Source organism: Rhinichthys klamathensis, unplaced genomic scaffold (assembly GCF_029890125.1).
Source record: "Rhinichthys klamathensis goyatoka isolate OS25496 unplaced genomic scaffold, OSU_Roscu_1.1 h1tg000011l_1, whole genome shotgun sequence".
NCBI lineage: Eukaryota > Metazoa > Chordata > Actinopteri > Cypriniformes > Leuciscidae > Rhinichthys > Rhinichthys klamathensis.
Genome location: NW_026606564.1, coordinates 15,126,523 through 15,142,955, shown reverse-complemented (window position 1 = coordinate 15,142,955; position 16,433 = coordinate 15,126,523). Strand labels below are relative to the sequence as shown.

Genomic DNA, 16,433 nt, shown 5'->3' with positions numbered 1-16,433 from the left:
AAAACACATGAACGCGCGACTCCGACCGCTGAGCTGAAGAGCATTATTTACCTGAGACGAGCGGAGAGGAAGGAGCGCAGTGCATGTAGTGACATCATGTCAGAATCACATGTAATAAAAAATCTAACTTTATCATTATGAAGATAAACAAATAAGATGTATTTTAGTACTCACTATCAAGCTAGCATATTGATATTGGTAAAGTTTAAAATATATATTTATTGATTCGCTAACGAGCTAGTTATCTATAAGGCAAAGCTAAAAACAGGTTGCATGATACACGTTTTTCCATTGCCATCATTTACACTGTGATGAAGATGAATTTCGTGTAACATTCATAACATATATGGTGTTCTGCATGTAAGAGTTTCCATGATGAAAGCATTGTTGACTCTGATGAGGACTACACTCCAGAGACAAGTACCGCATCGTCAGCTCGAGGACAGATAAATCGTTGTTTATCCAAAGACTTTTTGTTCATTACCTTTTCTTTACTGTCTTCCTTTTTTTGGCTGGTTTGCCTTCGCGAACTGCATATGTGAATTTTGATTGGTCTTTCTCTGCCATTGTTTTGCTATTCCTAGGTTCCGTGCCTCTTGAATTCCTCAAATCAAACGGGTACGCGCAAATGGGAAGGTCCTGTGTGGCAAAAGGGTGGTTGCCATGGTTGCGAGAGAGTGACAGTCGCCTAAGCCAATCCTTTGTTTCGTCCCGGATGGAAATAATGAGCTGTGTTTAGTGCAGATTAAACGGTCTAGAGTCACTCGATTTTTATACTCTTTTTATCAGAGTACTTACATTTTAATTATGCATTGATATATACAGAAAGTTTAAACAAATTTGGAAAAAAGTTTTTTTTATTAAATTCCTACCTACAATACCTTTAAGTGTTAAGTGTTTAATATCACTATTAGTAAGGATAGTATGATCACTGTGTAATTTAAATGCAAGACATTTAAAGTGTACCTGAAGTGTACTACCAATAGTTCAACTTTAGCACAATCAAATAAACTTAAGTATATCTTTAGTTGGACCTCAGCACTATTTCTGGATAACTAAAGTGCATTAAGCACAAAATTACTTGTTCCAATTTATACTTTCAGTATACCAACAGTTCAATTGCAGGGTATTATGTAATGTATTTGTAGTATACTTAGCATAAATAAATGCATTTCAAATACATTTAAGTATATTTATTTTTCACTAGGGTTTATTCCCCCAGAAAACACTGCAGATCTTACTTTGGCTATGTATTCCTGCCCCGTATAGTCCTTATTTTCCATCAGTTTGTGGGGTGGGATTATCCACTCTCTCTTCTGTCGGATTTTCTTCGGCTGTCCTCCAGATGCTGAAGTGTCCAGTATCTACACAAACACAAAAGCACATCAGTGTCTATTTTACCCAAATAATGCGATAAACTACACTGGATAGGCTGTTAGGAGTAAAACAGATGTAAGAATCCAAAACATATTCAATTAAATAATACTTTAACAATTTTTTTGACAGAATTTACAGCTCGGTTGGACATGATGCGTGATTGAGGCTACATTGTTTACACTGAAATGCGAAAGTACCAAATATAAATGATGAAAAAAAAGATAAATAAACTAGTGTAAATGAAGTTTGTGTTCGTTTTAATGCCTGATATAAATGTGATTCTTAATGTAACCCTTAATTCATGTAATAATCTTTTATTTTTATCCTGATTATTTATAGTTAAAGGCATTTTTAGGTATGTTTTGTGACATGTTAATTGTTATTAAAGCTGCAGTCCGTAGCTTTTCCTCTTTGTCGCCATCTCTCTGTTCGAAATCTGTAACTGCAGTGATTCGCGGAATTATCATCTTTACGTGGGTTGTAAATCGGCATGAAACAGCGCGGATGAACACAGTGTTGTGAGGCGAGTGCTGCTGTCAGTCACCGCGCTGTGTGGATACTGGCATACAGAATCACAGATTCACTTTTTGAAAGTTTGACCAACATAAGAATTTTCATAAGAAAATGTCTTCTGAACAAGTAAGTAAAATCCATTTTTGTTCTGACCAACTAAGGGAGAAAAAGCATTCGACATGATAAGCTTCGTTAGATTTAATCAACGCGATTTACAGCAACCGTGCAAATTATAGCCTACTTTGTTCTCAAATTGTTCATGTTAACTACATCACATCAGCATTGCGTGACTAATGTTAAATTTAATGTGTTTTATAGTTACCTGTGTAGTTCAGAATTCATATTCTCCATAATAGCAAAACGAGAAAGGCACAACAAAGGAAACTCCATAACTGTGTGAATTAAGAAAACGTACTGTTACACGATTGAACTATTGAAATGTCTTACTTGTTCAGCAGAAAAAAGCCGTCTCTTCTTCCGTTTCGAACCCCTTCAAAACACGGAGTTCACGCACTTTTCAAAAGCCCCGCCGATGTTTAAATCCTTGTGTTCGCATGAGACGGTTTCTTTCTCTTTCTCTAGCCACCTTAAATCCGAAGTACGAAGTCTTTTGGGTTTTATAACTGCTGAATCTCCAGTTGACACTGATGATTGTTGTTTGGATCTTTCTGGATGCCATAAGTTTAATTATGTAAAGTGCTGCGAGAAAAGCCTATACATCTAAACATCTCCTCACGCGCAGTATAGCCGGCTAGCCGAAACTCCTTCTTTATGTGTACGGTTGTGACGTCATGACGCAAAGACATGCTCGAATTTCCCGCGGAAACCCACCAGTACCACTGGAATTAAAATCATTATTACAAGCTAACCGTTTTGAATCTAGCTATGGCAAGCAGATAGTTTTGACCACTGGCAGAATAAGTTTTTTTTAATATAATTATTTTGGATTATTTTTAACTTAAAAAAGTTACGGACTGGAGCTTTAAGCAATAGCCTAAGGCATAATATACATTTTTCATAGCTGTATGCTATGCTACTATGTAAACTAACAAAAAAACAAACAAAAAAAACACTAAGAACGAGAAATGTTTAATTTCACAATTTTATAGCTTTGGTTATATACTAGTAGCCTATATGAAACATATAATTTAATGGTTTTTATAACGTCGTAGTTTTGTCTGATTTGTAACCAGGCAATCAAGCGATTGCACACATTAGTAAGGAGTATGTTAAACTATAACTGATAGATGTCAAATTATACTGTGTTTTCCATACATTGGTTCACAATATCAACACCACCTTTTGGAAAATCTATTTGTGGTTGGCTTTGACATCGTTGAATAAACATGAGCACTGCACGGCACGTTTTTTATGAATGTATCTGAAGTGAAATGACCGTCTTTAAAAAGTTTCGATGTAATGTTCATTTAATCTTTCTTTATCTCTCCTGATAAAGCAGCGTTCATGAGCACTGCGTTCAGCCGTCACCGGGAAAACCGCTGTTTCTGCCGCTCATAAAGCGCCTCTTGATGGCAGATTTAGGATTTTTTCAATTCTAAGGGAAAAAAAGACTGACTTTTTTCCCCTCAGAATAGTTTATATCTCGCAATTCTGACTTTATAACACGCAATTGCGACTTTATATCACGAAATTCTGACTTTAACTTTAGCTGGAAGTAACATTATTCAAGAACCGCTATAACGCCAAAACAATCTGTTACCTTAAATGATATGTTTATCTCTGTAAAGCTGCTTTGAAACAATCCATTGTTAAAAGCGCTATATAAATGAAGATGACTTGACTTGACTTTATATCTCGCAATTCTGACTTTATATCACGCAATTCTGACTTTATATCAATCAATTCTGACTTTATATCAATCAATTCTGACTTTATATCAATCAATTCTGACTTTATATCTCGCAATTCTGACTTTATATCACACAATTCTGACTTTATAACCTGCAATTGCGACTTTATATCAATCAATTCTGACTTTATATCACGCAATTCTGACTTTATAACCTGCAATTGCGACTTTGTATCAATCAATTCTGAATTTCTGACCTTATATCACGCAATTCTGACTTTATTTCACGCAATTCGGACTTTATTTCACGCAATTGCGACTTTGTATCAATCAATTCTGACCTTATATCACGCAATTCTGACTTTATATCTCGCAATTCTGACTTTATATCTCGCAATTCTGACTTTATTTCACGCAATTGCGACTTTGTATCAATCAATTCTGACCTTATATCACGCAATTCTGACTTTATATCTCGCAATTCTGACTTTATTTCACGCAATTGCGACTTTATATCACACAATTCTGACTTTATAACCTGCAATTGCGACTTTATATCAATCAATTCTGACTTTATATCACGCAATTCTGACTTTATAACCTGCAATTGCGACTTTATATCAATCAATTCTGACTTTATATCTCGCAATTCTGACTTTATTTCACGCAATTGCGACTTTATATCACACAATTCTTACTTTATAACCTGCAATTGCGACTTTATATCAATCAATTCTGACCTTATATCTAGGGGTGGGCGCTATACCGGTATGAACGTGAATACCGGTATTATGTTGTGCCATGATATGGATTTTGCGATACCGAGGATACCGTATTCATAAATTCAAATTTTGCAGTTATATTGTTTTGTTCAATTTGGTAGCCTACTCCTTACAACTGTTAACACTAATGACGATACAGAATCGAATACGCTGTTTAAGGAAATGGCTGATTTGGCGCTTCATACGCGTGAAGTTGCTGAGGCGATTAACCGCTGTCCTGTGACGCGTTCAATGAAGGACCGTAACGTAGAACACATCGCTAGTGCTAAGCGGCTGTTAATAAAGGATGCATCTTTTGCGGTGGAATGGGAAATAACAAGGTAATGAGAGGCAAGTTTGACTTTTAACTTGAGCGCAGCATTTTTAGAATGCCGTTTCATTTGCGAGACGCGGGTGCAACACCAAAACAAGTTCGTCAAGCACAAACAAACGTTAAAGTTCTAGGCTACTGTATGTTTGAGATGTCATGTTTTCATGAAGGTTGAAAGCTGCTATTATTATCTTTGTTTTTACAAAACATTTACTGTTAATAATATTATCCACGTGGAGACATTTCCCCGCAATGCAACGTTAGGCTATGAATAACAGGACACGACACACACATAAGCGCGCGCATACACACACACTGGTCCACTATCTTTGTGGGGACTCTCCATAGACGTAATGGGTTTTATACTGTACTACGAACTGTAGGCCTTTATTCTGTCTCCTTACACTAATGAATTAGTTTGTATGAAAATTTTCATTGTTTTTTTCTTGTAGCCTATACTTTTAAGTTCTATTTATTTGGTGCTTTGTTCAATCTCAAACCATTATTTTATTTTTATTATTAAGATGTCTGAACAAGAGTTAACTGTAATCTGTGCAAACATTAAACTTAAATTAAACGTCTCGCTTTGGTCTACACTGGAAGTGTTCTGCTCGCTCTGCTAAAGCTAAACTATAATTACTAAAACTGAAACTAAATAAAATAAAAACTATATAGAAATGTGTTTGCAAAATAAAAACTAAATAAAAACTAACAAAACCATTAATGAAACTAGCTAAAACTAAACTGAAATTTAAAGCAAAATTGAAAACGATATTAAAATAAAACTAATTTAAAAAAGCAAAACTATAACAACAGATATTCCCGGAGACAGAGCACACCCGAAGACGGCTCTCACTCAGAAATCAGAAGTCTTCATTCGCTGCCGGTTCTCATTATGACAAGACGAGCAAAAAGTGGAAAGACATAACAAGTGCATTCAGGCCTACCTCATGTTGCACGTTTGCACTTTTTGAGGGAAAAAAATGGCACAATAATAAATAAAAAAAATTCAGGTCTATGTCCAATGAAATGCCTCACCTTTTTCTAGTTATCTACTGTTAAAATACATATTTTGCCTGTAATTTAAAATGTGATTCCAATTTTTTTTCTCATATCACGATATAATATCGATATCGTCCGGACAGTGAAAAATATCGTGATATGAATTTTTGCTCATATCGCCCACCCCTACTTATATCACGCAATTCTGACTTTATAACCTGCAATTGCGACTTTGTATCAATCAATTCTGACCTTATATCACGCAATTCTGACTTTATATCTCGCAATTCTGACTTTATAACCTGCATTTTGCGACTTTATATCAATCAATTCTGACTTTATATTTTGCAATTCTGAGAAATAAAGTCAGAATTGCGAGATGTAAACTCGCAATTGTGAGAAAAAAGTCAGAATTGTGAGATAAAAAGAAGCAATTACCTTTTTTATTTTTCATTCTGTGGCGGAAACAAGCTTACATAGGTTTACACCCAGTCATGCTTGAAAAAAAAAAAATACCGTCATATATCGTGAACCCGGTGTAATTTTTAAAAATACCGTGATATGGGTTTTAGCTCAATACCGCCCAGCACTACCTGGTGGCTACATAAAGTGCCAAGATTCGCCATAAGAAAAAATAATAATAGCCCAATTTTTAGACTGCCAACCTTTTGTTTGGACTTCCTCAAACTCGGTAATTCCCACCCTGAGTAAGATTATGCTCTTATCCTCTGGAAATCTGCTAACACAATAGTTTAACCTACCAATAATGTCTGTCTCCATAAACAAATTATGAGTGTGACATATAGCCTATACGTTTCTTCAGTGAATTTCTTTCCTAGAGTTCATTAATAAGACACTCATGTCATATCCCCTCTCAGACTATCACACATCTGTGTAAGAATGACCAGCAGAGAGAACAAACACACACACCCACACACAGACACACACACACACACAAGTTAATATAAACAGAAAACAACCATGTACGCTCTTAAATCATATATGAAACAATTATTTTATATTAGCACAGATTGATTGAAGAGTATTGATAGAGTGTTTAGAAAACAATCCAAAATGAAACAAACGAAACTTTCAGGATAGACAGATTTAAGCTTATATTCAGGTCAGCATGAACACTGGAAACAACTTTTGAATGTTTTCGCTCACCGCCAGACTCAGCAGCACCAAGAAGAGTGCGATCCCGCAGAGCTTCGCCATTCTCCGGCCGCCGCTCCTGCCGTTACTCGCGGAACTCTGACTCCTCGGTCACGGACTGACTAACGGTCAGCGGGGGAGGGGGCGGGGCTTCTGGCGCGGAAGAATGCGGGGTATGCGCGAGAGGGAGACAGTCCACCGTCACACCCAATATACAAGCACTTACAAAATAATTTAAATCAATCTTCTAACTGGACACTCGGATAATCTTCATTAATGTGGGAATTCTGTGTAATAATTATGGTACGTGTCAGTCAGTGCCCTGATAAGTTTGCAGTAAATTGTGTGTTCAGACTTTCTTATTCCTTGGAAAAAGACAGTATAGTTAATAAAACAGGGGGTTGCTTGCATACTTTTTAATCCCCCGCCCCTAAACATTATTATCTTCCCACTTGAGGTGCGTACCTTTTTATTTTATTTTATAAAACTATTGCCTGTCCGCATCCAACTAAAAGAAGTCCTGGGGGCGTTTGCATAAATTAGTCTTACAAGTTAGTCATCGATTTTTTTCAGTTTCATAAAAACGTACATTGGCCTAATGTGGGACTGAAAAGTAAGACTAACCGTCCCTTGACTAACTGGTAGTGGGTCGTACTAGATCTTAAGACACTGACTTAACATAATGGCTGAGTTTATGTAGCCTACTGGCCCCTGATTTCTAGTTTGTATTCTTTTCTTAGTATTTCTAAGTAGCTACACTGCAAATTGAAAAAGACAATTTAATACCCACAGAATTAAAATGAACATTTTCTCAGTGTATGCCTAAGAATCACCATTAACATGTTGAATTTGTCAACTATAAATGAACACAACTGTTACTCTGTAATACAAAAACTGCAAGAAATAGCACTTGAATTTTTCACACACAAAAGGAAGTCAGTGGACTCATTATGTGCTCTTTTTGGCCAGAATGATTGGAAATGAAGGATTTGCAAGTATGTCGCAGGACAAGAGTTACCGCTACAGTGTGAATAAATGGCATTGCACAGAGGGTGTGGGGGTGGCAGGGATTTCTATAAAACCGAGTTCAGGTTAAAAAAATGTGCTGCTGCCATCAGACCCGCAACAGCCTTTGAAACTGATTGACAGTGAGTGACTGGCCTATCGGTTTACTGTTGACAGGATCGACTCGATGCGTGCAGGAGAGACGTGCTTGCATAGTGATCGAACCCCATTCCACGCCTAGAAAAGTGGTTCTCTGAACTGGAGAAAGTACACTCTTTTAGTCTTTCAACCTCAACCCTGACCTTTCCATGTGCGCGAGAACGACATTGATGCTAACTGATGCGACTGAGCTTAAATCAACCATTCGTCAATGTAGTTCAGAATGTGTCTGTCTTGTGCAAGCAGCGGTGCTTGTGCTGCAGCCACGCATTTGGTTAAAAGGTGCGGGGTGATAAAGCTAGACCAAATGGAAGAACCCGATAACATTAAAAAATCCAACTTGCAAATTGTTAACTCAGTTAAAATATTTAAGTTGAGTGGGCAAATTTGAGTGCAATGTTGAGTTTACTTATAAAAACTATTTAACTGCAAGTGTACTACTACTATTTTGTCCAATGAACACAAACAATTAAGTTGAGAAAACTTAATATTTTTATTTCATAGTTCGAACGTTTAACTTCCCGTCATCGCTCATGCGCAGTCTGTCCCACTGTACGTTACCCAACCACGCTATCGAAGGGACTGGATCTCATCTGATTGCGGTACATTTTCTTTAAGCTTTATGAATGAAAATAGGCTATAAATTGCACACATATGTTGATAAAATATAGCATTATGTTAAAATATATATTTCGTGGTGACGATAGGCCTAAGTTTCTATTGTTAGATATTATCCACGTAGCAATTTGCTACTTACCGTTATTGTTACCTAGACTAGAGTGAATTGACTAGATAAGGATGTTAAAAATGTTAAGCTCGGCAAGTCGTGAATAAAGACTAAAATGCGGTGCTTGTGCTGATTGAGAGACAGAAAGTGTCACGGAATGGTCAGAACTGAGTCGAGGATACAAAAGCAGGATGAGATGATTATTAAATACTACAAAATAAAACAAGCTATAAACAAAACAAACCTGAGGGGGAAACCAAGAGGTCTCGGGCAAAAACAGGTAACACAAGGAAACAAGAAACATTGACAACGAACCAGCACAGGACAGCAAACACAGGGAGACTAAATAGGGGAACAAACAAAGGAGGGTAACGAGAAAGACAGGTGGGACAAATTAACCAATAATCAGATAACAAGATGGGAGGGGCTAGACAATAGACAGGAGAACACATGGCACAAAAGAAACACATGACATAACCCATGTGCTCACAATAAACAGAACTAGAACACAAGCACATGACAAACCGGGAATGTCAGAGCTCTGTCACCCACTAAGATAAAACCAGACAGAAGTGACAGAACCCTGACAGAAAGCTGCTTCGTGGCTTATTGTGATTCAATAGTGAAATACACATACAATTATGTCAACAACAACAACAAAAAACACCGTGTGTATAATATTCAAGTAAACACAGTCGGCAATGTTTTAAGCCCCATACACACCAGGACGAATATCGGCGCGCGTTATTCGTCAGCGTTTTTCAACGCGTTTTTTGTGTTCACACCCAAGCGATTTTCGCTGACGTTGAGCGAGTGAACATGCAAATTCATTACCTGACATTAGATGGCGCTTAATGTAAAACAGAAACAGTCCTATTTTGTAGTCGCTGTCGCGTTTGTCGTATAGTTCTTTATGTTCATATAGAACATATGTTCATACGTTCATGTCGTATAGTTTTGATACGGTGGACCATTCAATCCTCCTGACCCGTCTGGCCCAGCAGGTGGGCCTTCAAGGACCCGTGCTGCAGTGGTTCAAGTCATATCTTGCAGATAGAACCTTTTCTGTGATCTCTCTTCTTCTCCAGCCCCATTTTCCTCTGGTGTGCCACAGGGTTCGATCCTCGGCCCTGTTCTATTTTCCTTGTACATGCTCCCCTTAGCTTCTGTGATATCCCGGCATAATGTCTCTTTCCATCTGTATGCAGATGACGTACAAATCTATTTGCCAGTTGCCCAGAACTCCCCAGACACACAGTCCATTCAGACATGTCTGGTTGACATTAAACATTGGCTGTCACAAAATTAGCTCTGTCTAAATGAATCAAAGACTGAATTTATCCTATTTGATGCCTCTAGTTCAACAAAGGCAGCTCCCGATCTTGCACCCCTGACCACCCACCTCAGTTTTGTAGTCAGGAATCTAGGGGTGATTTTGGCCAATAATCTGAAGCTCGATAAACAGGTAGACTCTGTGATCAGGGCAAGTTTCTTCCAGCTTCGTCGGTTGGCCAAAGTCAAACCATTCCTCAGCTGTAGTGACTTCGAGAAAACAATCCACGCTTTTATTAGTTCACGCTTGGACTACTGCAATGCTCTCTACATCGGGTTAAATCAGGCCTCTCTGCACCGTCTACAGCTTGTCCAGAATGCAGCGGCCAGGCTTCTTACCAATACCCGTAAACATGACCACATCACTCCTGTCCTGCACTCTCTCCACTGGCTCCCAGTCGAGTTCAGAATCCAGTTTAAGATCCTACTGTTCGTTTTTTGCTCCATCCATGGCCTTGCACCTCTTTATCTGTGTAATACGCTGACCCTTTATTAGCCCAGCAGAGCCCTGCGCTCTTCTGAACAACATCTGCTGGGGGTCCCAGGGTCCAGGTGCAAACAGTGGGGTGATCGTGCCTTTGCGGTAGTGGGGCCGAAACTCTGGAACGCTCTGCCCCTGGAATTACGCTCCATCAAGGACCTGCCCCTGTTCAAGGCTGGGCTGAAGCACCATCTCTTTAGTTCGGCTTTTGACAATTGATGAAAAACTGATTAGCATAATGATTTTATAGATGTGTTATATTTTATTTTATTGTATTGTCTTGTATTTCACTTCTTTATTTTTTGTCCTGTACTTTTTGTCTCTGTCCAGCGCTTTGATCAACTCTGGTTGTTGTAAAGCGCTTTATAAATAAAAATTGATTGATTGATTGATGTTCCGACACCAACGTGACCAGCAGCTCTACATTCATCTTGCCTTGCATCTTCCTCGTCTTATTTCTTCCCGGCAGTGTAGACCATAGATATCCATAATAAAGGCCATTGGCCAGCAGCGTGGACGAGACATCTAGCCTTTATTATGGATATCTATAGTGTAGACGCTACTTGGCGCATCTTCTTCACCGTTACGTCTGTGTGCTCAGTAAGACCGTTTTGTGTTTGAGCGCCCCCAAGTTGTGTTTTACTGTAACTTCAGAAGCTCCAAACACGTGAGCAAAGGCGCCAATCTCATTGGTCGGATAGTTTTTGCGTCAAACCAAAAAAAACGAATCCGAGGCGTTTTTTAAAAAATGACGCTTTTACGCCTGGCGTTTTTCGTGTCGGTGTGCACACTCACATAGGCGCCCTTTGTTTAGTCACAAGGCGTTAAACGTCGACCCGGTGTTACCGAATATCGCGCGCGATATATGTTATGTTACACTGAACATAACCAATTTGGTGAAACCCAGATGTTTCAGTATTAGATCCATGCATGAGCTCTTAAAGTGACCGCAGTCTGTTCAATTCAATTTAATTTCAAGTTTATTTATCATGTATACAAATGTCAGCTACAATTTGTACATGTTGAGGCTCAGGCATTCTACAGTAGTGCAATAATTCAATACAAGTTAGAGGAAAAACAATAATATATAGGCCTATATATGCTAAACTAATGTGTTATGTTAAGAATATGCATGTTAGCTTTGTATATTAAATAATATAATGGGTAGTATGTGTGCAGTATGTTTTAAAGTGAAAGTGGATACAAATATTGTGTATCCTTAATTATGAGACACCGATGAGTCATCAACGCACTCACAGTGCACTGCCACGTCACAGCCGGTGACGTGGACACGATGAAGATTTTAAACCCGGAAGACGAAAAAAGCGGAAAAACTCAAGTTTAACCCTACTATTAGATCTAACTGATGCTAACATTGTCTTCAATGGTGTTCAACACGCATACCTCTGTAAAAATCTCAGAAAATTTGGTTTGGGGTTTCATGACCCTTTAACACAACTTTCCCTGATTAGACAGCATATAGTCAAGGAAGTTGATTTACGAAGGATGAAACAATTCTGTCGACACAGAGGATAACCACATGTACTCCACAGAAATGCATTGAACCAAAAACTCCAATCAAGCAAAAACATTTCATTAAACATAAGATTTATTTGGTGATAAACAGGGAACATTACATTCGAATAAAGCACTGAATTGATCTGTAAAAGAACTTCAGCGCGAGTTCGGCAAAAATCAATGTCACGATTTACATTGGACATGATGGTGATCGTGACCGTCGTGGCGATCGTGACCGTCGTGGTGACCGTGAACGTCGTGGCGACCGTGAACGTCGTGGCGACCGTGACCGTGAACGTCGTGGCGATCGTGACCGATCGTGACCGTCGTGGTGATCGTGACCTTCGTGGCGATCGTGACCTTCGTGGCGATCGTGACCTTCGTGGCCTTCGTGGTGATCGTGACCGTCGTGGTGATCGTGACCGTCGTGGCCTTCGTGGTGATCGTGGCAGCCGTGGCCGTGACCAAGGTTTCCGGCACACTCAGGGTGCCTTGGCAGTTCGGCTGCAGGTTTTGGAGGTTCGGAGGCAGGCTTCACTGGAGGCTTTGGCGGCTTGGCCGCAGGCTTCACTGCAGGCTTTGGCGGCTCGGCCGCAGGCTTCACTGGAGGCTTTGGCGGCTTGGCCGCAGGCTTCACTGCAGGCTTTGGCGGCTCGGCCGCAGGCTTCACTGGAGGCTTTGGCGGCTTGGCCGCAGGCTTCACTGCAGGCTTTGGCGGCTCGGCCGCAGGCTTCACTGCAGGCTTTGGCGGCTCAGCCGCAGGCTTCACTGCAGGCTTTGGCGGCTCAGCCGCAGGCTTCACTGGAGGGATACAGATAGTCATCTTTAGTATGTCCTTTCAGTGGCATTAAGCACAAAACTAAAATCATGAATAGCAAGTGTTTCAGAGTGAATTGTATTTTCATCTTTATTATTCATTTTGTAAAGCTCTTCTGTGAAACTGTGCTATGTGTGGTAAATTGCAGTTATTGTTGTCATGGAGTAGGATATGACAACAGAATTATAAAAGACAACACTGGGGTGGGGTGGGCTTGGGGAAGCTGACCCAAACACTCCATAACCAAGGACAGTCACTGTCATAGTAACACAACTTGGCACAATTTCCTCGTTACTTGCAGTTTCTTTGCAATTATTTGTGAAGTTCACTAGCAACGTCTGAGTGAAATCTTTCAGTGTTTCTTTTGGAAGACCTCTAGCATCCATCATTAAATGAAACTCACTGAAAACAGGTGGCACACATGCGGGCCCACAGGGAAATTGACAGCATTTATGTCCTCCAGAGCAGTCTCTATCAGAAGTACATCCTCGACTGGATGGCACGACTGTCAGCATCACCGGACACTGACCGGACTCTACAGAAGAGGATTCAAGAGGATCGTTAAAAGGGACCAGGGAGTGTTGTAATGGTTTCAGTATTTATAAGTCAGGGGTTTTGAAATAGGTCTCAAACTTGAAAATATGCAAATCTGCTTAAAATCAAGAATAAATTCCATTTAAATCACTAAACTATCAATCAGTTTTAAAGACAAAGACTGCTGTTACAACCTACCCCACTACTGGTGGGGTGTGTAATATAAGCACAATGCAGATAGAAGACATTGACAGTTAATGTGTTTTTCATAAATTTACTATTGCAACTAAGTGTACTGTAGCTACATGTTCAAAAGAAGTCATATTTTGTAAGGCACTTATTTATACATTTCTTCAGACTGTGTAATGAAGCTAAAAGATCTTCTCACCTGCGACTTGTGTTGTGCACAAGCATGCAGACAGGCACAATAAAACGACACTCAACGAGCAGTACACTCGAGCTGTCATCCTCTCGACCTGTGATCTCACAATAAGCTCTGCTGGAAAACGCGCTGAATTAGTCAGTCAGAAGGACAGTGAGGAACACAAACCTACAATGCAAATATGTGCTACTGAATCCCGCAACATAAATCGCTGTATAAAAGTTTTCTGAAAACGCGTTTTTAAAGATCCAAGGAGGTCTGGATAACTCCAACCCTGATCAAACTCACCTGCCTGTAGCTTTCTAGTAGCCTTATCTTGAAGACCTTGATTAGCTTGTCCAGGTGTGTTTGATTAGGTTTGGAGGAGCAGAGCACTTCGTTCACGCCAGATGTCGTAATAACCGTAATTAGTATTAGGCTATGATTAATACCTTGTCCAAATACCCACACTTGCAGTCTTTGCACTTCACTTGTCTACTTGCATGACGTCTAGCCTACTTGGCGCAGGTGTTTAAGTAGGCGTAGAGACTACAAGTGTAGAACTTTTGATTACTCGATTCGACACACTTATATAGTCTTGCAAAAAATGCAAGTGTTTACAGAACTTTTATTTATTATATTTTCAATGCTTTGCATTTTTTTTTAAAACGTACACGTCTGTTCAGTAGTCGGGCGTTTCTTCACTTTTAGCTTTGTGAAGTTGAATAAAAAAAACTTGTTCAAAAGTCACGTAACACAGTCTCATAAGTTTAAATAATTTGTCTAGTTTTAAGGTCTGTAAGATGACAAACTTAGATTACAAGAGAATTTTTTTTTTTTTTTCGACCTGCCATGAACAAATGTCATTTCCACCACATTTCAATATACAGCTGTTATGTAAAAATAGAATAACTCATGCCACTCAAGAATGGTTTAAGATCATTTTTGTAACTAGTTTTCCACTATGTACAATAATTATACATTTGTCAATGAGATAAATACAATGCCCTAAGGACCAAATTCTGAACTGTACTCTTGTCACACTTTAAAATGTAATATTGGTTTGGGCAAGAGCTTATTAGAAAATACTTGAAAATATAGAACTTGAATTTCTATATTAAGTAGAGCATGATCTCATAAATTGTGGATACATTTTTAATGTGTGATGATAACTTTTTAAATATTTTAAAAAAATGTGTGTGGTGATGGAAATGACAGGGTGTTGTGGAAATGACACTGAATTAACGTAAACGTATAAAAACAGTAGAGATATTTATTAGAAAAAAATTAAACTCATCACACTCATTAAACTCAATTCACAAAGTCATTAAACATAACCACCTGTTTTAAGTGTACTGCTGAGTTTGATGTATAAAACTGATTTGTCTCACAGATGAATGGTTACAATGCATACTTAAATAAAAATGGATACAAATTAAATCAATTAATATTAAAATAATATAATTTAGAAATAAAAATAATATCATAATCCATCCATTCATACATCTTCCGCTTATCTGGGGCCGGGTCACGGGGGCAGCAGTCTAAGCAGAGACGTCCAGACTTCCCTCTCCCTAGACACTTCCTCCAGCTCTTCCGGGGGAATACCGATGCGTTCCCAGGTCAGCCGGGAGACATAATCCCTCAAGCGTGTCCTAGGTCTTCCCCGGGGTCTCCTCCCAGTGGGACGTGCCCGGAACACCTCCCCGGGAAGGCGTCTAGGAGTCACCCGGAACAGGTGCTCGAGCCACCTCAGCTGGCTCCTCTCGATGTGGAGGAGCAGCGGCTCTACTCTGAGCTCTTCCCGAGTGACCGAGCTCCTCACCCTATCTCTAAGTGAGCGCCCAGCCACCCTGCAGAGAAAGCTAATTTCTATATCCGTGATCTTGTCCTTTCGGTCATGACCCCCGGTAAATCGAGAGCTTCGTCTTGCAGCTCAGCTCTTTCTTCACCACGACAGACCGGTACATCGACCGTGTTACTGTAGAAGCTGCACCGATCCTTCTGTCAATCTCCCGTTCCATCCTTCCCTCACTCATGAACAAGATCCCAAGATACTTGAACTCCTCTACTTGAGGCAGGAACTCTCCACCAACCTGAAGCGGGCAAACCACCCTTTTCCGACTGAGAAGCATGGGCTCAGAAGCTGCACCGATCCTTCTGTCAATCTCCCGTTCCATCCTTCCCTCACTCATGAACAAGATCCCAAGATACTTGAACTCCTCTACTTGAGGGAGGAACTCTCCACCAACTTGAAGCGGGCAAACCACCCTTTTCCGACTGAGAAGCATGGGCTCAGAAGCTGCACCGATCCGTCTGTCAATCTCCCGTTCCATCCTTCCCTAACTCATGAACAAGACCCCAAGATACTTGAACTCCTCTACTTGAGGCAGGAACTCTCCACCAACTTGAAGCGGGCAAACCACCCTTTTCCGACTGAGAACCATGGGCTCAGACTTGGAGTTGCTGATTCTCATCCCAGCCGCTTCACACTCAGCTACAGACCGTCCCAGTGCATGCTGAAGGTCCTGGTCTGATAAGGCCAACACG

At 39.8% G+C, this 16,433-nt stretch overlaps 2 protein-coding genes across 2 annotated transcripts in view; both read right to left on the bottom strand.

Moving 5' to 3' along the window:
- Window positions 1-7,092, bottom strand: part of dsg2l (desmoglein 2 like) — a 37,809-nt gene extending 30,717 nt beyond the window's left edge. The window contains exons 1-2 of the mRNA XM_056262626.1: window positions 6,962-7,092; window positions 1,242-1,364 (exon numbers count right to left, since the gene is read on the bottom strand). Coding sequence (XP_056118601.1) covers window positions 1,242-1,364; window positions 6,962-7,012 — 174 coding nt within the window. The 5' untranslated portion in view covers window positions 7,013-7,092. The remainder of the gene's footprint in view (window positions 1-1,241; window positions 1,365-6,961) is intronic.
- LOC130095998 (uncharacterized) lies at window positions 7,035-14,040 on the bottom strand. Its single transcript, XM_056262615.1, has 4 exons — window positions 13,911-14,040; window positions 13,392-13,523; window positions 12,550-12,873; window positions 7,035-7,102 (listed from the first exon to the last, which is right to left on the bottom strand). The coding sequence occupies exons 1-4, from the start codon at window positions 13,987-13,989 to the stop codon at window positions 7,035-7,037; spliced, it is 603 nt and encodes a 200-aa protein (XP_056118590.1). The 5' UTR covers window positions 13,990-14,040.
- Window positions 14,041-16,433: the final 2,393 nt, after the last annotated feature.